Here is a 22,547-nt window from a genome sequence, read left to right as displayed (position 1 = left end):
TGCGAAACTACAGTTGCCAGGATTTTGGGGGAGGTAAAAGGTAAAGGGACCCCTGACCATTGGGTCCAGTCTTGACCAACTCTGGGGTTGCGGCGCTCATCTCGCTTTATTGGCCGAGGGAGCCGGCGTACAGCTTCCAGGTCATGTGGCTAGCATGACTAAGCCACTTCTGGCAAACCAGAGCAGCGCACGGAAACGCCGTTTACCTTCCCGCCGGAGCAGTACCTATTTATCTACTTGCACTTTGCCGTGCTTTCGAACTGCTAGTTTGGCAGGAGCAGGGACCGAGCAACAGGAGCTCACTCTGTTGCTGGGATTCGAACCGCCGACCTGATTGGCAAGTCCTAGGCTCTGTGGTTTAACCCACAGCGCCACCATGCGCATTGGATGTGTTTTACATGTCTGGTGTGCATGCACAGCACAGGATCTTCCAGAAACAGCTGCCTTTCCCAAACCTGGTGCCCTCTAGTGGACTACGTCCCACCAGAGTCCAAATATCTGGAGGGCACATGGTTGAGGAAGGATCCTTTATATTTGCGCTGCTTTGAATCTGAATCGGTCACCTCCGGTAAGGCTGCAACCCAGAGGTGACCCACCAGCGAAAGATCCACGCCGTCCTCTGCAGCGCCTACGCAAAAGGAAGCCCCACGCTGCGTAGTGGGATTTACTCCCAGGTAAAGGCACGAACATTCCCAGGACGCGCCTGCGTCTTCCCTCCAGCGGGAGCAGCCCTCCCCAGGAGTGGGCGTGGCTCCGCGCCTTACCTGTCCTTTCAGGCTTCCGCCTCCCGCGTCGTTGATTGGCCGGCTCTGCGGCGTGGGCGTGGCCTCGGCCTTTATATCAGCCTATGGCCGCGCTCACTTCCAGCTCATTCTCAGCAATGGCGCAGTTGTGTTCTCCTGTCGCGATGCGCATCTCCTCTTGCCTTGGGCTGCTGCTGCTTTTCCTCCCGGCGCTGTTTGCGGGAAGCATCGGGATGCCCGGAGGCCTGACGCCTCGCTCCGTCTCGGATCCCGACGTGCAGAAGGCCGCTGCCTTCGCCGTGTCCGCCTACAACCAGGCCAGCAACAACATGTTCTATTGCCGGCAGCTGAGCATCCTCAAGGCGGAGAGCCAGGTAAGGACGCGGGGGGGGGGGGGGCTTGCAAGAAATTATTGGGCCCCTTTTCCACTCTCCATCCCTAAAACTATTTTTTTTAAAAAAACCACTTAACTTCTCTCTTCACACCAGCCTTCCCCAGCCTGGTGCCCTCCTGCTGTCTTGACCTGTCATTAGCCTCCAGCCCACAGCCCAAAGCATCCGAAAGGGTGCAGGCTGACATAGAGAAGTAGCCTAGTCGTTGAAGGAAGGAGGGCCTCGGGGGGTGGAGAGGGGAATGGAAGGGCTGTAACTCAGCCGTAGAGCATCTGTCTTGTGTGTAGAAGGTCCCAGATCATAGCTGTCAACCTTGCTTTTTTTTGCGGGAAATTCCCTTATTCCAGCGCCGTTTCCCGCTGCTATCCCGGATTGTTAGATATCCCGTAGACTGTCCCCGGGACAGGTGAGGCTGCTGATCCCTTATTTTCGAGGCTGCTGATCCCTTATTTTCGAGGCTGCTGATCCCTTATTTTCAAATCTGAAAGTTGACAGCTATGTCCCAGATTGAAAAGCAGTGTGCAAGTTGTCATCTATCTGCCTTGAATGCAGAAGATCCCAGGTTCAGTCCCTGGCATCCCTAGGTAGGGATGGGAGAGACACACACACCCCCCGCCTGAAATGCTGGAGAGTCATTTCTGCCAGTCAGTGTAGACAATAATGGGCAAGATGGATGAACGGTCTGTCGGTTTAAAGGCAACTTCTTAAGTTCCTGGAAGCTGGGGGTGGAGGGAAGAGAATTGAGATGGGTTGACACAGTAGGAGAGAGAGTGTGTGTGTGATGATTTTTTTGTAGGGGGGAGGAGTCCCAAGAAAAGGACAGGATTGGAAATCATGGCTCCTTATGAACTGTCACGGACTGCTAAAATGCCCCCAGGCCAAGTGGCAAGCTGAATAAATGCGTGATGTTCTGGCAACTGCTGTAGACTAATGATGTGTACATACAAACGCTCATTTTAAATTCAGTTTTCTTAAATGCTTCAGTGTGAACCTAAGTCAAGCAAAAGGTTAAACACTCAGCTCCCCCCCCCCCAGCTAGAAAGGCTAAAATATCTAGGTAGGTAGTCTGGGCTTTCTTTCCCCCATCATCCCTGGGGGAAAATGGCACTGGGATGTAGAAGTCTAGGGTCCTGAGACAAAAAGGAACAAGGTAGTCCTCATTGAGGGTGACGATTGTTGAGGTGCAGTGTGTGTTTGCAAAGCAGGAAGTAAGAGGTACTGAAAAAGATTCAGAGGTAACATTACTTATTTATGGCAACTCTTGTCCTGCCTTTCAGGATACACCCCTCCCCCCAAGGTGTATTCCCAGAGAATACAAACTCATATTAGCATATTAAAAAGCCATCGGGTTCCGAGTTGGTGATAGAAAAGGAAGTGATGGCCACCCATTTTGATGGCTTTGAAAGAGGATTGGACCAATTCACAGAGGGAGAAGGCTATCAATGGCTATTTGTCATGATGGCTATTCTCTGCAGTCAAAGGCAATACGATGGTACCTCTGGTTACATACTTAATTTGTTCTGGGGGTCCGTTCTTAACCTGAAACTGTTCTTAACCTGAAGCACCACTTTAGCTAATGGGGCCTGCTGCGCCGCTGCCACGTGATTTCTGTTCTCATCCTGAAGCAAAGTTCTTAACCCGAGGTACTATTTCTGGGGTAAAGGTAAAGGGACCCCTGACCGTTAGGTCCGGTCGTGACTGACTCTGGGGTTGTGGTGTTCATCTCGCTTTATTGGCCGAGGGAGCCGGCGTGCAGCTTCCGGGTCATGTGGCCAGCATGACTAAGCCGCTTCTGGCAAACCAGAGCAACTCACGGAAACGCCTGTTTACCTTCCCGCCGGAGCGGTACCTATTTATCTACTTGCACTTTGATATGCTTTCGAACTGCTAGGTTGGCAGGAGCAGGGACCAAGCAATGGGAGCTCACCCCATTGCGGGGATTCGAACCGCCAACCTTCTGATCGGCAAGTCCTAGGCGCTGTGGTATAACCCACAGTGCCACCCGCGTCCCATTTCTGGGTTAGTGGAGTCTATAACCTGAAGTGTATGTAACCTGAAGCGTATGTAACCCGAGGTACCACTGTAATACTTCTGGACACTGTTTGCTGGAAACTTCACGAAGGGAGAGTGCTCTTGTACTTGGGTCCTTGCTTGCATCTGGGTTATCTGGCTGACCCCTGTGAGAACAGGATGCTGGATTGCATGGGCCATCGGCCTGATCCAGCAGGACTTTTTTCATGTAGAATTGAGCACATGGTTCATTAAATGACACTAACCTTTAATTGCATCTGTTTACATCAATCTATTTCCTGCCTCCGTATCTCTTTCTCAAGATATATATATATATCTTGCATTACTCTGCTAAATGTCAAATGCCTCATTTGTTTTCCAGGTGGTGGAGGGTGTGAAATATTACTTGACTGTCGAGTTGGTGAATACCCTGTGTGAGAAGAAGGGAGGGTCAAACCTGAGTGCCGAGGACCTCCAGCGTTGCAGCCTGCCCTTGGAAGGAGAACAGCAGGTGAGACTAGGAACCAGATGTGTTTATCGGGGACCTCACAGCTTCTTGGTGTTTATTCAGTAATAAGAAAGGCTGGGTCCTCCCTGTACAACACAGTTTAAAACTGCCGTAGATGGAGCAGCTTTGATGATGCGACTTTCCAGCCCTTCATGCAAACAGCCTTAGGAATTTGTGAATATCCTCAGTTTTGTTGAGTAATTCCAAGATACAGTAATAATTCTCTGAACAGCCTGGTGCTCATCTGGTGATCTGGACTACAGCTTACATCAGCCACAGCCAGCTGTGGGATGCTAGAGCTGATGAGAGCATAATAATTGTTATTGTTATAATTACTATTAATTGCCCACCTTTCACCCTTAGTTCCCAGGGTGGGTTACAACAGTTAAAAGACAATATTCTACCTAACTGGGTAAGCCTGCCTGAACAAAGCTGTTTTTAGCAGGCACCCAAAGGGATATGGTGATGGCCTCTGCTGATGCCATTGGGCAGGGATTTCTAAAGTGTTACGCTACCACACTAAAAGACTGATGTGTTAGGAAAGCAAAATGAGTATTCTGTGTCACCTGTAACAGTGCCAGTTCCACAGATCAAAGTAGTTGACTGGGCATATATGGGGTGAAGCAATCTCATAGGTAAACTGGTCCTAAGCTGTTCAGGGCTTTATATACTCCTAGTAACACCTTGAACCTGGTCTGGTAGCAAATCGGCAAGCAGTGTGGGTCTCTGAGCATAGGTGTTAATAAGCTGACAGGGTCAACTCCTGTTAGAAATTGTGCTGCAGCATTCTGCACTAACTGCAGCTTCTGGTTCAAGCGTAAGGGAAGCCCCACATTGCAGCCAGTCTGTGCCTAGCATTCCCCACTGCCAGCAAGCACATGGGAATCTGCCTTAAGCAGAATCAGACCCTTGGTCCAGGTGCCCACTGTTGTCAATGCTGACTGGCAACAGCTCTCCAGGTTTTTCAGATGGGAGGGGGTATTTCCTAGTCCTGCCTGGGAATGCTGAATAATCTAACCAGGGAACATTCTGCATGCAGTGCAGATGTCCTGGCACTCAGCTGCAGCCTTCCTTGCGCAGAATGTAACCTTAGGCCTATTTCACCTGCCTGGTTGGTGTCGGATTAGAGCATTATATAAGTAGTGTTTATCATGTCCTAAGAATGTTGTGAGGAACTCCTTCCTGTGTTTAATGACTAATCATTGTAAATAAGCAAGAGGCAGCTTCTCTTGTTGAAACTGGCAGCCAGCCAGCCGTTTAATCTTCTTATCATTTCCACAGTTACTATATTTGTTCACTCCCTGCCTTTTCCCCTGATGGAACTCAAGGCAGCTTACAGATAAAAATAAGAACCTCTTAAGAATATAGAAAAAGCAATCATTAAAAAAGTAAACATTGGTGGAATGAAAACCATGACCATATATAAAATCTATTAAAGCCAGACAATTACAACAAGAAGAGCATGGCACCAACCCTTTCATTAAAAGCGGTCTGTTTCTCAAAGCCTGTTGGAACCAGAAAGTTTTTGCTTGCCAGAGGAACTAAGTGAAGGAGGGAGCCAGTCGAACTTCTCTAGGGAAGGAGCTCCAAACTTTCGGAGCCATCACTGAGAAGGCCCTCTCTCACTTCCCACCAAGTGGGTCTGTAAGGGTTGTGGGACCGAGAGAAGGGCCTTCCCAAAAGACCTCAAAACCTGAGCAGGTTTGTATGAGAGAGTGTGGTTTTTCAGAAAAGCTTGGACTTCAGCTGTGGAAAGCCACAAACCCTTGAAATGTGTAGTCTCTTGGCCAGTGGGTATTTCCTACCACCACCTCCTCGTTGACCTGTCATTGTTGCACAGAAGTAAATCAGAGAAGCCTTTGTGGATGAAAACCAATTGTGGCTCTCCAGGTGTTGATGGACTTCCCACCTCAGTAGTCTCTGGCTGGTGTCAGTCCAGCAACATCTGGAGGACCACAGATGGAAACCCGAGGAAAAATGGGATTTCCATGGGGCTTCCTCATTCTCAATTTGCTAGGGTTTGGCATGGGTTTTATTTATTTAAAGAAAGCAATAGTAGTTTTGCTCATCAGTAACCAGCTGACCACCTGTGGACACTTACAGATGGGACATGAATGTGCTGGTTGTTCTTTTGTTCACACACTGGGTAGACTGCTTCTGTATAAGGAGGGTTTGTTTTGCTGTTAGCTGAATATCCGTTAGTTGACATATCTCCCCCACACAATTCCTTTAGGAAAGCTATCCAGGCCAGTGGCTATTACCACATCTTGTATATCTTGTGATGCTTGACACCATTAATTTCAATGGGCTCATAGGACATTAATCTCAGTGGACATTAGTCATATGAGCCCATTGTGATTAATGGTGTCAAGTTAGTCATGTCTGTCTACTTCAATGGGTTTACTCAGAGTATGATTAATACGGGATACAACCTGAAGATTATTTTAACTGTCCAAACATTATGTCTGGATAAAGTGTTATACCTTTATATTTCACGTCCCAAGGGTGATCTGAAATTTGTGACAGCTAATGGTGGCTAGACTAGTAATAGCAAATAATTGGAAGTCTGACATTTCACTTGGCATATTGCAATGGCACAAGGAAGTGTGAGGATGTAGCTTTGTATACAAACCTTTCCTGTTGCCAATGAGACACTGAAGGATGTGTGTGAAATATGTTTATTTTTTTAAAAAAAATGGAGCTTGCTTGTTACTGGAATTTTGAATTCCAATACAAATTCACTCTTACAGTCTGACATTTTGCATTTAAATCATAAAAGTGGCCAATTATGCCTAATGGGCAACAAAGCCATGCTTCTTGAAAATTTAAAGAAGTAAATCAGAGTTTGCTGTTTTGGTTATGTTCAATAATTTTACAGTTTATAGATGAAATCGTTTTTGTGTTGTAATTTAGCAATAAAAAGCATTGTATTTTACCTTTCAGTTTATAAAAAAAAATTCAGCGGCTAACATAGTAGAATATTATGTTTTGTAATATACAGTGGTAAATCGGGTTAAGTACTTAATTCGTTCCGGAGGTCCGTTCTTAACCTGAAACCGTTCTTAACCTGAAGCACCACTTTTGCTAATGGTGCCTCCCGCTAACGGAGCATGATTTCTGTTCTCATCCTGAAGTTCTTAACCTGAAGCACTATTTCTGGCTTAGCGGAGTCTGTAACCTGAAGCGTATGTAACCCGAGGTACCACTGTAATCTATTTTGTCATTTATATTTTTATCGTAATGAGCTAAACACATAATGGCTGGCAAATATAGCTCAGACAAGGGGGAGATGAGGATTTTACAAGGCCAGCAGCTCAAATGCCTGTAAAAAAAAAAAAGGGTCTTGGTACATGTTTTTGGGTGACCCCTGCCCCCAAATATGGTCTGGTAAATAGTTCACCAGCTGGGCTGACTGAAGATGTTCTGGGAGCTGTATTAGCAAATTGCAACCCTACATCACTTTCTGCTAATAAAGCCCAGGGCCCAAGTCAAGTCACCAGCAAGTTCTCCTTCACAACAACGCTGCTGTGTTGTCCTTGAATAAGCTTCTGTTCATTTGTGAAGGAGTGCTGTCTCCAGATCTGTGTCCCCTAATGGTTCCCAAAGCCTCTTGCCCCCATACCATCAGAATTCCACTTCCGCCCCCAAATAATAATAATAATATAATAATAATTTATTATTTATACCCCGCCCATCTGGCTGAGTTTCCCCAGCCACTCTGGGCGGCTTCCAATCAAGTGTTAAAAACAATACAGCATTAAATGGCAGTGCTTAATTTTTCCATGGAAAATTTGACATTTCGTTGGCTCAAGAGGGACAATTAATGGATGCAATTAATTACAGGTGCAAGATTAGGGAACCAGCTTTGCTTATTCGATACAAGGAAAAGAAACATTGCTAAATTAGATCATGCTCCAGGGCGTCAGAAACCGTTCTGATGCAAATTGGCACAATTAGGAATCATTTTCAGTTTGGAGTTTCCCAGTTTGGAGTTTCTCATTGTTGTGCCTGAGAATCACCTGTGTAAGCAGCTGGAATGTTCGGGGAAATGTTCTTGGTTGGTATGAAAATCTGCAATGGGGCAATGAGATGGACTCTCCAAGCCTGCTGCACTACGGGAGGCAACAAGGACAGTTTGGTGTCTTTTCCCCCCACAACTGTGCCACTGATGAGTGGCAGCTTGAATGTGTGCAGGCCAGGCAAAGGGGCAGGTGCTCTAAGGTTGACTCCAGTTAACCCCAGATGGAAGCAGGGTCCCCAGCTATAGTTGTATTGGTGCAAAATGTGTCATGTTGGTGCTGTGTTTAATCTGAGCCGAGGCTCCCTCTGCCTTAACCCCGTGTATTTATTGATGAAGCAACAGAGATGCGAATCTTGTGAGTGTGTATGAAGTTCATTTGACTCACCACTGAGCAGGCCCAGCTGACTACGGCATCATTGGGGTTTGAGGCACCCAGGGATGAGAGTCTTGCACTGACCTCTTTCCTGTCTCCTCCTCACGTTCTCTGACCTGGAAAAAACATGGGAGTGGAACGTGGCATGTCTCAAGATGCACTGAAGGCCCTGGCAGGTCTATCCTGAAACAGGTTCTGCTTGTCTTGGAAATGTTGCCTGTGCAGTTTCTGAGACTTCAGAAGAAATCCCTGTGACCTCTCCAGGGAAGCTTCTTCCTGAGAGCAGGGAGGAAGCAGCCTTGCGCATTGCATTCCTGTTTAGTGAGGACACGTCATTGCACAAAAACCCTCCAGTGCTTCTGCCTTCCTTGATCAACTTTTTAAAAAAACTGTTCTCTTTATTCATGAGGCTCTTGCTAGAACAAGGTTGTCTAGAATCCACGTTCCCATGACGAGCTATTTCCACACCGGGGCTGGTTCCCAATTCTATGCCACTCTCCTGCTCCTGGCCCAAAGCGAGTTCGCAATAATGCCTTCCTTGCTCTCTTTGAGGCCTAGGCTGTTGAATGTCGATGCTTCCATATTTCAGATAGACTGCTCCTGTTCCAGGCCTCTCTCCTATTCCCCCACCAGAAATGTTCGACAATTGTGACTGGGCTGCCTCTGTGGGAGAGTTTCTCCTGCAAGTTCTTAATCTATTGGAAGCCTGTGCCATTGTAACTCAGAGTGCAGGGCTTTTAGGGTGGCTGCCCTGCCCCTGTTCTGTGGAATAGCATCCACAGATATAACAGGGCACCCACGATCTGCACTTTCCGGAAATAGCTGGAGATATTTTTGCTCTGCCAGGCTTTCCCAGCTGGATAAAGGATCTTTGCCACGTGTGTTCATTTGTTGGGGTTTTAATTTTGCATTAAATGTGTTAGCTGTTTTGCTAAATGTGTTTTTAACTGTTTTTTATAATGCAAATTGCCTTGAAGGTGGTTTAGAAGGTGATTAATGAATCAATTATAATAATCCCCCCCCCCACACACTTAGCTCTAATTGTCTGGATATTTTTCTCTGTCTCTCCTTTTCCCTCTTTCCAGAAACAAATCTGTGAGTTCCACGTCTGGTCCCGTCCATGGCTCAGTGACACGCGACTGACACACATGAGCTGCAGAGCAGCCAGTTCCTGAACGTCACGCCTGGGGGTGACTCGGATGGACCTCAGCTTCCCTGCTGCCTGAATGAACTCAGGCCAAAGCATCATTCCTGGGGGGCCAGTGCAAGCTTGAAACTATCTACCCCACTCCTGTCTCAAGAATGGGAAATCACTATTTGAATTCTGAAATCACATTTCCCACATTTCTAAAATTGCACTGGGGCTTTTCTACCATGCCTCCAAATATACTCCCTCTCTTTGTTTTGATGGTCCTGCAAACCTCTTTTTTTCTTTGTAACTTGCTGATTCATCCCAATAAAGGTATCACTTTGTCAGTGTTCGGGTGTTATTGCTTTTTTTCCTTTTAACGAGCTCATTCTCACTTTCCTGCACAGAATTCCACCACCTAAAGGACTCCATCCATTGTATTGAAATAATTCCACCTTGCTTCTGTTATCTACCTCGATGGGAATGAAATTAAATTCTTGGACGTGGGTCACCAGGCAGTGTTCTGGGTTTGCAGCACATGCCAAGGTTGAACATTGGCGGTGTATGAGCTCTCCCCCTCCCCAGTCCTGTTTGTTTGTTTTAGTTCATTTGCTTCCACTTTTTGATCCAAGGAACTGATGGTGCCAAACATAGTTCTTCCCCGTCCCACTACAACCCTGTGAAGTAGGTTAGGCTCAGAGGCAATGACTGGCCTATGGGCACCTAGTAAGCATCATGGTTGAGTGGGGATTTGAACCCTGGTCTTTCCCAGGTCCTCATCGGATGCCGGAACCCAGCCTTTTTCAAACTTGGGTCCCCAGAGGTTGTTGGAATTAAATCTCCCATCATCCCTGACCACTGGCCATGTTTGGCGTTGTAGTCTTAACAACAGTCAGGAGTCCCAAAGTTGAGAAATGCTGCCTAACCACTGCTGAACATGAGTCAACAGTGCTATGTTGCAGCAAAACAAAACAACAGTAATGGAATTCAAGGCTGCATCAACAGAAGCAGAGTGTCTAGTTCAAGGGAAGTCCTAGTACAGTGGTACCTTGGTTCTCAAACGCCTTGGTACTCAAAACAACTTGGAACCCAAACACTGCAAACCCGGAAGTAAGTGTTCCAGTTTGTGAACTTTTTTTTGGAAGCCAAACATGCTCTGTTTTGAGTGTTAGATTTCCGATTTGAGTGCCACACTTCCATTTTGAGTGTTACGCTGAGTTCTGTCTGTTTTTGCTGTTTATTTTGCCTTTTTGTTTTTGTGGCTCTTTTTGTTTTGTTTTTGTGACTGTGTGGAACCCAGTTCAGCTACTGATTGATTGATTGTGTGACTGTAGTACAGGGGTCAGCAAACTTTTTCAGCAGGGGGCCAGTCCACTGTCCCTCAGACCATGTGGGGGGCCAGACTATACTTTGGGGGGGGAAATGAGCTAATTCCTATGCCCCACAAATAACCCAGAGATGCATTTTAAATAAAAGCACACATTCTGCTCATGTAAAAACACGCTGATTCCCGGAGCATCTACGGGCCGGATTGAGAAGGCGATTGGGCCGCATCCGGCCCCCGGGCCTTAGTTTGCCTACCCATGCTGTAGTACATTGTTTATTGCTTTCATTTTATAAATCAGTGGTCTCATTAAGTAGTAAAATTCATGTTAAATTCATGTTTTAGGGGTTGTTTTTAAAAGCCTGGAATGGATTAATCCATTATGCATTACTTTCTATGGGAAAGTATGTCTTGGTTTTGGAATGGACTTCCAGAACGGATTAAGTTTGAGAACGAAGATACCACTCTACGCCACCTGCTGTTCAGCTCCCTGCCTTGCCCCCTACCTATCCCAATAAGCACTAGTCACCACTGGCAGAGAGGGTGGACAAGACACACACACAAAGTTTACAAAGCCATTCAACTTCATGGCAATGCTTGTGCGAGTTAATTTTATTACCCCTATTTCGGAACAAAAAGAGACAGAGATGGAGAGCGACCAGAGCGTCTAGGATGAGGAGGGGGCACAGTGGATTCAGACACCCCCTTTTAGTGGGAGAGTTTCTAGGCTTGCATCTACGTGATTATTTTGCAGCTGTGGAGGAAGAGGAACAGACCAAGGTGGGGGCTTCTCCTTCTCCTTCCCCCACCGCAGTTGACTGGCGGCAGCATCCAGTGGTTAGGCAGGGTCTTCACCACAACTCTCGAACATGCAGCGGTTTGCATTTGTGGTGAACCACAGATACCGAGCCTTCTCTTGCATCCATATATATTCTGAAGTTGCAGTTCAGATTCTGTGAACAAGTGTGGCAGGGGTGGGGGGGGGGAAGAGGGGGGGAAGATGAAAGAAACAAGTTAGAAATGTGGGGGTTTGTCCATGCCATCAAATATGACGATGAAAAACTGTGGCCACAGCAATTCTCCTTAATAGCAAATGGAAAGTTTCCCAGTGGATTCTGTGGAGGCCTTGAGTAAGAGCAGGGTTGGATCCTGCCTTCAACTTTCTGCCTCATGAGCAGATCCGCTCTCATTAAGAAAGAACCTTTTTTCAATGGAAGAGCATGGCTGAATCAAGACATATTTGAAAAACATTGTGCAAATCCTTTTTTTAAAAAAAAGTTTTAAAAATATTTGGCGTTTGCCATTAGCTCACTAGCACCATCTAGTGCCACATTTGTATAATGCACCTAAAACACACTTAAAACGTTATATTTGCAGCTGTATAGCTGAGCCTCACCTCTTTGTTCTGGCTTTTGAGGAGTATATGTTCAGCACCCACATTATTTCTGCGATGCTAAGTTGTTTTAAACTTTTTTAAAAAAAATCAATTATTTTTATTGCATATTTATACTCTGCCTTTTCCTCTGACAGGACTCGAGGCGGCTTACAGATAATATTATATATTTAAACAGAATGTAGCCAAAGCCATTATGCATCCAGCAGCTTTGCTTCTCATGCAGAAAATGAAAAAAATGAGGGGGGGGAGAGGAGGGGAAAGGAAGAAAAAAGAAAATGACATATGAAAGGGGGGGGGAGACACCCACAGAACATAACAAAAACTCTATTGTACCATGAATAAAATTTAAAAATATCATTTCCATTGCCATTCCAGAAATGTAAAAACAAAGCCCGCCTTTCAATAAATTAGTTTTCTTCATTATTATGTATTGCTGCATTGTTCAGATAGCTTTAAACAATGCAGATTAAATTTTAAAAAGCTAAAAACATGTAAAACGGCCACTGAAAAGTTATTGAACTCTAATGGAATTCAGCAGAACGAAAAGAAAAACTGAATTGGTTAAAATAAAAATAATAAAGACAGCACAGTACTATGGAAAGCCCTCTCTCAGCGAGGCAAACGTTTCCCCTCAAAAACCTAGAAACCATGGGGCAATAATTTGGGTCTCGTGACCATCTCTTGGGGTGCCACCAGACAGCTGCCCTACGCCCCCAAAAGCATTTACACTTTCAGGGTCAATTTGTAGTGGACTGTCTGCTTCTCCTCCTGCTAGATAACTGCTGCTTGACACTCCTGTCTTACTGATTTTGTTCTGGCCTCCTTTGATTCTCCCCAGTCCACTGTTTCCAACCCTGCAGTCTGGCCTCGCCTCCCTTATCTCAACAGCAGAAGTGAGTCGTGAGTTAAGACACCACACTGCCAAGCCGCCTTGCTCTTCCCCATCCTGCCTTGGCGGAACTGGATGTAGCTGGCAAGGTTTTCCACCTTTCTCTCTCCTCTGCCTGCAGCAAGGGGTCCCCACCCCCCCTGCCATTCCCTTCAGGGGCAGAGGGGGCGGTCCACCCTGGGTGACACTCTGGGGGGGCGGTTGACAAGATGGCCCCTGCCCCCCAGGTGTAGAGAGGCCGAAGGTGCAGTCAGTATGGGTGCCTCTTGCATGGCAACTGTACGGACTGCTGCTCTCTCGTGCCCTCCATATGGGCATCCATAGATTCAACGTGCTGCCATCTGCCTTATTGCAGGGCAGATTCGAGAGTAAACCATACATGGAACGAGTCTGCCTCTGCGGCTTGATGGAGGTAGAAACTGTCTCTTATGTCTTGTTATGTGGCCATTTCTATGGGGATATACGCTCGGTATTTATCACTCCTATTATACAAAAATCTCCAAATGGGTCTGAACTTCAATGTCTAAAACTCCTGGTAGAGGACATGGATATAGAGATCACACTAAGGGTGGCCAAATTCCGTGTGAGTGCCATAAAACTTAGGGGACAAGCTGTAAAGTGGTAATAATAATAATAATAATAATAATAATAATTTATTATTTATACCCCGCCCATCTGGCTGGGCCTCCCCAGCCACTCTGGGTGGCTTCCACAGAAACCAAAAATACAGTAAAATATCACACGTTAAAAACTTCCCTGAACAGGGCTGCCTTAAGATGTCTTCTGAATGTCAGGTAGTTGTTGTTCTCTTTGACATCTGATGGGAGGGCATTCCACAGGGCGGGCGCCACTACCGAGAAGGCCCTCTGCCTGGTTCTCTGTAGCTTTGCTTCTCGCAATGAGGGAACCGCCAGAAGGCCCTCGGCGCTGGACCTCAGCGTCCGGGCAGAATGATGGGGGTGGAGACGCTCCTTCAGGTATACTGGACCTCAGGTTACATACCTCGGTATGGTACCTCGGTATGGTACCTCGGGTTACATACGCTTCAGGTTACACACTCCACTAACCCAGAAATAATGCTTCAGGTTAAGAACTTTGCTTCAGGATAAGAACAGAAATCGGGCTCCAGCGGTGCAGCAGCAGCAGCAGGAGAACCCATTAGCTAAAGTGGTGCTTCAGGTTAAAAACAGTTTCAGGTTAAGAACAGACCTCCAGAACGAATTAAGTACTTAACCCGAGGTACCACTGTACTACCAAAATGATTAAAGTTTTAAATGATAATTTTAGGTTATATTTTAGTGATCAAGATTTAACATATTTTTTTAACTGCCACTATATCTGAATTGTCTCTGTTATACCCAATTGCAATTCAATGTATTCCTGTTGCGTTTTATGATTTTCCCGATATTGTAAGTGAGCCGGAACTGGTCTGTGACCGTAATAATAAAATTCTATTCTGCAGGGGCTTGCCCTAGATGTCCTTTGGGGTGTCCCTTCCAACCTTACAATGCTATGATGCTGTGACTAAATGGACGCTGTTAGCTCACCTCCTGTTCGTCTGGAGGTGGCAGGTTGCAACCTTTCAGCTCCGGCAATGGCTCCTTCTTTGAAAAAGGCATAAAATGCACTAAATGTTCGAACATGTCACGACGCTCCCTCAGGTCCTCCTTTCTGCAGTCGGTCTTCGCCAGTAACATCTTCATGTGCACCATTGTTCCGATGGCATCCTGGAAGCAGAGAATAAGAAGCTCACAGCTTCTGTGCTGCCAACCAGCTCCTGGCCTGGCATTGTGCATGTATGTCCCCAGAGGCAATTTTTCAGGGAATAAGGGTTTTGCATCAAGTCAGTCTTAATTTCAGCCCTGAAATCTGATTTCAGGGACAAGGCTCAAGCTTTCAAATGTCTACACTGCTCAGTTAAAGCACATTTAAGCCTGGTGACCCCCCCATCATAGTTACAGACACCAAAGGGGGAGGGACAGAGGGGCAAGTGCCCACCCCAAAGAGCCCACCCCCTTTACTCCCTGCTCCATGGCTAGACTCTGTTATCACCACATATTGCTATTTTTCTTTGAGAAATATTGACGTGTGGGATGCAACTCACCCACCTAGAAATATACTTTACCCCTCTGTGCCCGCCTAACTACCACATTTGTTTCCTTGGTGCCACATCTAGCTGCAGTTCCCAATAGACTTAACAAGCTACAGTTCCCAGGATTCTCGGGGGTGGGGTGGGAGACATGTGCTTTAAATGTGTATCGAATGTGCATTATATGTACGGTGCCGATCTGCCCTAAGTGTGAAAGGTGTAAGAAAGGGTGTCAAAGCATGTGCAGAGTGCCTTTTCATGGCTATTAGGGAATCACACCCAGCCCTTACAATGTGTGGCTTATAGGGCAAATTCAGAGATGTGAGGGTGAAATCTCTCCCACCCCCTTTTCTTCTTTGAAATTAAGCACTTTGCACACACCCCTCCCTTCGTGCGATCTCTGGCTCCTCCCTCCACACTTTTTCTTCTCCAGCACCAGCTGGCGGAAGAGAGAGGACATTTTTGCTCTTAGTTCTCATGCAACCCCAGAATTCTACAGCCATTGGCGCCAGGTATAGAGGGTGCTAGGGGCTCCAGAACCCTCAACATTTTCAGTCGGGGTCCCAGTTGCCCCCCCAATACTGAGGGGGCCGACAACCCCCATCACTCCTGGGCGCCCTCTGGGCACTCCAGCCCCCACGTGGGAGCTGGGAGGGGGTTGGGACAAGCGAAGACAAGTTGGCACCCTTGTCTACAGCAACAGGGCCTGCCCACCCACCCCTGCCTCAGCCGGCAGGTTCCACAGGACCAGCAGAGCCCGATGTTTCTCTTTCTCCCCCCCCACTTTTCCCCTCATGTAGATCTTCCCCCACCCCTTTTTCCCTGGTGGTAAAGGAGGCACCATTTTGTCCACCTGAGGTGCCAGTGCTGTGCAGCCATAAAACCAAACTATGGAATTGAGGGCAGTGGTTTTCAGTGGGGTGCCGCGGGCAACACTGGCCTCTGTCCTTCTTTCTTTCCCTCCCTCCCTCTGATGCCCTATTGCGTCTCTGCCTCCCTAAGGCTTGCACAGCTGTTTGTTGCAGCAGCCCTGGCTACAAAGCTCCCCAGGCGAATGGTGCCTCTGGCGCTGGCCAGGGGGTGCTGGTTGCCAGGAGCTGAGGTGGCCTCGGAGTAAGCAATCCAGCGGGTGAGGGAGCCCAGCCAGCCAGTCTGTCAGCCCTTGCTGTTGGGAATGGACATATAAGTGGGAGGCCGGCCAGGCAGGCTTGTTGTGTGCAATGCCTGGCTGGGAGCTGAAGGAGAACCTTTCCACCATGCAGGCCCAGCAGCGCCCACTGCTGCAACTTCTGTCTCGCAAGGTGCTGGCCTCACATTCACCTTTGGCCAGTCTCTGGGGGGCCTCCTCTTCCCAGGCCCCTGTGGGGAGGCGTGAGCAGGCACCTCTCTTTGGGGTGGCGGGGGGGGGAGGAAGTGGCGGCTCAGAGACAGGGGCAGTGGTGGCTGCCCGGAGGACTCCCAAGGAGAGGGGAAAGGAGAGGAGGCTGAGGGAACGCTCCAAATGGGTGTTCAAAAAGGGGTGAGGGCCTGCAGGCTCCACAGGCAAGGGGTGACAGAACTGGGCTCCTGAGCCCCACCGGGGAGCCGCAGAAAGAATGTAGCTTTTCGAGAGAGCCCTGGACTCAAAATGTTTGAAAACCTCTGCTATAGGCTATTAACTGATGGAAATAATAGGTATTTGGACAAGCATAAGAAGGAGAGAAGAAAAGAAAGAACAGTTGTCAGGGCAGGAGAAGGGAGCCAGCTAGGGGGAAGTCCTTGCCTGCAAAAGCCCCACAAGACATGGGAAAGCACACACTAAGACTGCCTTCTTCTTCTTTAACATCACAAGGACTAGGAACCTTATTCTTACTCTTCCAAATCTTCACCCACCCACTTCCATGTCATCTTGTGGACAACTTACAAAGGGAGGGGGGATATGCTCCAGAACCACAAGAGGAGGGGAGCAGTGCTGAGTGGCTCTTATCCCTGCCCTCAACCACCGCTATGGAGGTCTGATGGCTTTTGGGTGTCTGCCTAGGGGCAAAAGAGAGAGGGGGCTCCAAATGGGGGACATTCCACCACCCGGGAGCCCTTGGGGTGCCTGTTTCCTTTACCTTGAATGTTGGAGGTTTGGCCTCCACGCTGCTGTAAATACCATCATAATATGGAAGCTTGTTAAAATAGTCCACAGCCAGGGACCCAAAATCCAGCCGTTCTCCTTCTTCAAAGCTTTCTATTGCCTCCCGTTCTTCATATGAAGTCGGCTCCATCTGCTCCTCAGACGCTTCTGGGGCAAGTGGCTCTCCTAACTCTTCCCAGGAGGGCTGCTCTTCTTCTTCTTCTTGCCCCCATGCCGGCTGCCCCAGGAGCAGGGCTCCCACGAGGAGCAGTGGCAAACACAGCCAGGATCCGGTCATTGTGGCAAGGAAAGGCTGGGAACTCAGAGGCTGCCTGGCTAGAGGCGAGAGCCCTGCAGATATAGGGATGGAGGAAGCTCCGCCCCCTGGTGTCTCTGCCCACCCCAACGGGAGGGACCCCACCTCCTCCAAGACACGTCCACAAGGCAACCAGATCAGAGAGAAGAAAAGTGAGTCCAGTCCGAGAACCCAGCACAGACTTGTGACTTCACGCTCAGGCTCTGGGAGGTCCCTTTCGCTCCTGTGATTCAGATACCTCTCATCAAAACAGGCGCTAGGAGATTTATTTCTTCAGCCCTCTTTTCTCCCCAGTGAGCCCTCCAGGATGCTACAGTTCAGTTCTCTGGGATGCCGTGAGGCGAGGGGGCATCCCAAGCTGGTACAAATGCCCAGAAGCTGGATTTTTCACTTCCACCTGGGAATGGAAGAATGTGTCAATACCGGTTCCCTCTCTTCTTTTCAATCTTAAATTCAGCTTCAGTTTTTTTTTTTTAAGTCCTCATGAGAATTCTTCAGTGTTTTTCCATAAATAAACATATTTTTTTGTGTATGCAGTTCTGGCCAGGAAATGGTGAGAAATATGATTCAGTTTGCATTTAAAAAGGAATCACTCAGATCCATACTTTATGAGAAGCAAAACACAGCCGTTCTTTGAAATTTGTGTTTATCTGAATTTTGCAGTGCTACCCTCCAACTAATGATGTTTCCCAAAATTAGGGGAATTTCTTGCAGAAATGGGTACACTAGTCAGAACTGCAACAAACATGTGCTGCTTCAGAGAAATTTGTGCTATAAGACTGAAGAATTGTCATGAGTTGCTGCAAAAATGTGGGGGACTGAATTTAAGACTAGGAAAATGAGGTACTGAGTGAACTGACAAAGGACAGGTGCAATTGATAGTCACCAGTATACACAGTTTTGCAAACAGCTTCTAATATGTATTGTATTTATTGTATTTCTTCATCATATCAATTTTTCTACGTTTTTGACTTATGAAAGGCATTTTTTAAAAAAGAAAAATCATTGGAGGGAGAACTCTGTTGCAAATTTCAGACAAGTGTAAATTTCTTAAGAGGGCTGTGTTCCAGTTCTCAAACTGTTTTCAAAAGTGTGAAATGAATAGATCTGACTTTAAATGGGAACTGAATTGAGTATTTCCCCCCATCCAGCTGACCCCAAAGTATTTCTGCCTAGATTTAAGGAGTGCCCAGATCAGATGGTTTGGGATGCCTCAGAAACAGGCATTCTGGACTATTTTGTGCCCAAAATGTTTTCCAAAAGGGTGTTTGTATCAAAACCAGGCCCATCCTGGCTACATTTTGAAATGCAGCATCTCTCCCCCCCCCCACCTGATCCTGCCACAGAAAGGTAGTATTCTGCTTCACCAAAGAAATCTTTTACAGTTACGCTTTTAATTCTGGATGAATGCAAAGAGAAATGAAGCTGAACAAACTTTCTTCAGGCCCCCAAATGAGGTGAAATGAGGCAAAGGGAGATTAAGAGGTTTAAAATGTAGAACAAACAGACAAGCAAACCCCAAAAGCCCTTCTTGTCAGATATATTGATAAGGACATCTGATAAAGATTCTTGATGCATTGGCAGTGATCTTTTCAGGGACTCAAATCAAAGCAAAAGGTGCGAGGATTATTAGTTTATTGGGACATTAAAACAAACCCAAAGTTGGCCCATCTCTTGTGGTCACCTGAGGCTTCACTTGGAGTGTTGGTTAATCATGTACCTCCCAAATATTTGAATAGCGCCCTGGACCAAGTTCTTGCCAACGAAAACCCTGCTGAATTGCCCCTTTCAGAACACGAGCTCCCTGTTCATTGTGTGAAAAGCATACAAAAAGATCATCGTTATCATCGATGCCATTTCCGTTCAGCTCGGTTGCATTTTGATATCCTTCCTTGGTCATTTTTTAAAAATAATAACACTTCATCTCCCCTGTGCTTTATATTCCGTTATCTCCATTGCTGACCTTGGCAGGGACAGGTGGTGCTCGGGGGCAGGAAGAGGGCCCAGTGAGGGTGACTGGTTGGACTGGGGAGGGCAGAAGGAGCTCCTGATTCTGCACACACTGTCAAAGCAAAGCAAGCCTATGGACAAATGAGGTCTGTGTCTTCTCTGAAAGCTTGGAGAGCTGTCGCCAGTAAGTTTAGATTAAACCAGGGAGTAGGACCTGTGTCCTTCGAGATGCTCCCAGCAGCCCCTGCAGCCAGCATGGGGAGGGATGATGGGAGCTGGAATCCTGCACCATCTGGAAAGCATTTGCTTGGCTATCTCCTGGATGTCAGCAATGCTGAGCTCGATGGCCCCATGGCCTGACTCAGCATATAATGCATCTATGAATGTTCCTTGGATTTGCAACAGCCCAGTTTTATTATTGAAAGCTTTCCCCAGTACAGTGGTACCTCGGGTTACATACACTTCAGGTTACATACGCTTCAGGTTACAGACTTCGCTAACCCAGAAATAGTACCTCGGGTTAAGAACTTTGCTTCAGGATGAGAACAGAAATCGTGCAGCGGCGGCACAGCGGCAGCAGGAGGCCCCATTAGCTAAAGTGGTGCTTCAGGTTAAAAACAGTTTCAAGTTAAGAACGGACCTCCGGAACGAATTAAGTACTTAACCCGAGGTACCACTGTAATCATAGATGTGTGGAGAGAGAGATCTCTGTCAGTAGAGCATGAGCTTAATCTCAGGGTTGCGGGTTCAAGTCCCTCATTGGGCAAAAAGATTCCTGCTTTGCAGGGGGCTGGACTAGATGACTCTCATGCTCCCTTCCGACTCTACAGTTCTATGATTCTATAGTGCAGAAGGTTGGGAATGAGAATCTTTGTGTCACCTGATTTTCCCTCAGATTATACATGTTTAAAAGGGATCCAGGGGAGATCCTGGAAATCACAGAGCGGTTCGCTTTCTCCTGGAAAAGCGGTGGGAAGTATTGTTAAAGATAAAATGACCAAGCATACAGAAGAACAAGCTCTCAGTACATTTCCGAGCACAATTCAAAGTGTTGGTGCTGACTGTTAAAGCCCTAAATGGCCTCGGTCCTGTATACCTGAAGGAGCGTCTCCAGCCCCAGTGTTCAGCCCGGACACTGAGGTCCAGCGCTGAGGGCCTTCTGGCAGCTCCCTCACTGTGAGAAGCGAGGTTACGGGGTCTTCTTGGTAGTGGCACCTGCCCTTGGAACACCCTCTCATCAGATGTCAAGGCAATAAGCAACTATCTTATTTTTAAAAGACATCTGAAGGCAGCCCTGTTTAGGGAAGTTTTTAATGTTTAATGCTGTATTGTGTTTTTAATATTCGGTTGGGAGCCGCCCAGAGTGGCTGGGGAAACCCTGCCAGATGGGTGGGGTATAAATATGTTGTTGTTGTTGTTGTTGTTGTTGTTAATGAAGAAGCACCAGCATGGTCCAGTCTCATGAACCTATTAGATGCCTTTGAGCATGTCAACAAGAAAATAGATGGAGGCAGCTGGAGGCAGCACTGCTGGAAAACTGGAGGCATCATTGCTCTTGTGCTTGAGTCCTGGTTGCAGGTTTCCCACAGGTATCTGGTTGGCCACTGTGAGGACAAGATGCTGGACTACATAGGCCATTGGCTGATCCAGCAGGCTCTTCTTATGCTCTTAGGTTTCTTGCCATTGCTTAAAAAAATATTAACAAAGGGAAAATCCCAAAGAAATGGCATGGGAAATTCTGCAGAAGTGGCACCTCACTCCAATCCACCTGCCCCACATTAGTGGTGCTCACAGCCACCCACAACTTGGGGGCAGATGTGCAATGTTGGGTTCCACATCTCCACATGTGGTGGACCTGTGACAAGGTGGCCACATTCTGCAAGGAAATCTTCCAAGTAATCAGAGAGAGAACTGCAGAAAATGTAGTCAAAGGCTCAGAGTTGGCCTTGCTTAATCTTGACCTAGAGAACAATATAAAGCTGCATTTTAAGCATCTTACCGACCCGTAATAGCCAGACTTTCAGAATTCTTAGAGGGTGAAACATTGACCACACGGTATAAGAAAGCCTGCTGATTAGCGCCGATAGGAAAATTAAGCACTAAGCTAAATTAAGCAGGGGGGATTAAACAAAAAGAGGTGTTCTTGTTTGATTGGAGCAGTTTTACTATGCGCAGTGCAAAAGAGGAGAAGGTGAGAACCTTTGGCACTTTACAAAATTGTACAGTATGGTGCTATAGATTGCATGTGGCAGCTGGAACTGCCACACAGCCGGGAGTGCGATAAAGCAAGGGCTGTAAGCGCCGATGCAATGCAACCTCACCACTTCTGTTGCTAAAGATTTCTGCGAGGAATAGCTTGTGATGGTGTTTTGGTACAAATTCCATAGAATTTGGTATGGATTCCCTGGAATTCAAAGGGTTATGAAAGAAAACACAGTATATGGAATAAAATAAGTACAGTGGTACCTCGGGTTAAGTACTTAATTCATTCCGGAGGTCTGTTCTTAACCTGAAACTGTTCTTAACCTGAAGCACCACTTTAGCTAATGGGGCCTCCTGCTGCCGCTGCACCGCCGGGGCACGATTTCTGTTCTCATCCTGAAGCAAAGTTCTTAACCCGAGGTACTATTTCTGGGTTAGCGGAGTCTGTAACCTGAAGCGTCTGTAACCTGAAACGTATGTAACCCGAGGTACCACTGTAGTAAAAATGCAATTAGAAATCAATAATGGATTCATGATTATTTGATAAGTTTTGCATAAATATGAACCTTACATTCCACTATGGAATATATTTTGTGACACTTCTTCTCCTTCTCCTCCTCCTCCTCCTCCTCCTCCTCCTTCTTCTTCTTCTATTGTATTCTTATTCCTCTTACTCTTACAACTGTTTAATTATTATTTCTAGCTTGATGTTTTGTTTTTGCCCATTGCATTTGCAGATCTTATTAAAGAAATCCAATAATAATAATAATAATAATAATAATAATAATAATAATAATGACGACTATTTAATGCAGGCATGCCATGGACCACTAGCATGAAGTTCATGGACCACAATTTGGGAAACCTCTGTCCGAGCACCTTAGTAAACAATAGCTTTTCATGAGAGGTAATTGAACTGCAGGAGCAAAAGGGATCTCCCAAAGGCTGAGCCTGGAGCCATGAGTCTGTGCTGGCTTGTCAGATTCAGCTCACTTTTCTCCTCTGTGATGTGGACATGTCTTGGAAGAGGCGGGGTCCTTCCAGTTGGGGTGGGCGGAGCCACCAGGGGCGGAGCCTCCTCCATCCCTATATCTGCAGAGCTTT

General features: G+C 46.8%; 1 protein-coding gene across 1 annotated transcript; it reads left to right on the top strand.

The window, feature by feature from the left end:
* Positions 1-832: 832 nt before the first annotated feature.
* Positions 833-9,526, top strand: LOC128403969 (cystatin-like). Its single transcript, XM_053369183.1, has 3 exons — positions 833-1,117; positions 3,528-3,656; positions 9,133-9,526. The coding sequence occupies exons 1-3, from the start codon at positions 848-850 to the stop codon at positions 9,220-9,222; spliced, it is 489 nt and encodes a 162-aa protein (XP_053225158.1). The 5' UTR covers positions 833-847; the 3' UTR covers positions 9,223-9,526.
* The last annotated feature ends 13,021 nt before the right edge of the window (positions 9,527-22,547 follow it).

Source organism: Podarcis raffonei, chromosome 16, assembly GCF_027172205.1.
Source record: "Podarcis raffonei isolate rPodRaf1 chromosome 16, rPodRaf1.pri, whole genome shotgun sequence".
In the NCBI taxonomy this organism is placed as follows: Eukaryota; Metazoa; Chordata; class Lepidosauria; order Squamata; family Lacertidae; genus Podarcis; species Podarcis raffonei.
Note: the sequence above shows the minus strand (reverse complement) of the source record. Positions and strands in the feature narration are given on the sequence as shown.

What these genes read in the sequence shown, in the direction of transcription:
- LOC128403969 (XM_053369183.1), top strand. Translation starts at nt 848, where the DNA reads ATGGCCGCGCTCACTTCCAGCTCATTCTCAGCAATGGCGCAGTTGTGT. An exon ending in TCCTCAAGGCGGAGAGCCAG is followed by an intron (nt 1,118 to 3,527) that starts GTAAGGACGCGG and finishes TTTGTTTTCCAG; the next exon opens with GTGGTGGAGGGTGTGAAATA. An exon ending in CCTTGGAAGGAGAACAGCAG is followed by an intron (nt 3,657 to 9,132) that starts GTGAGACTAGGA and finishes CCCTCTTTCCAG; the next exon opens with AAACAAATCTGTGAGTTCCA.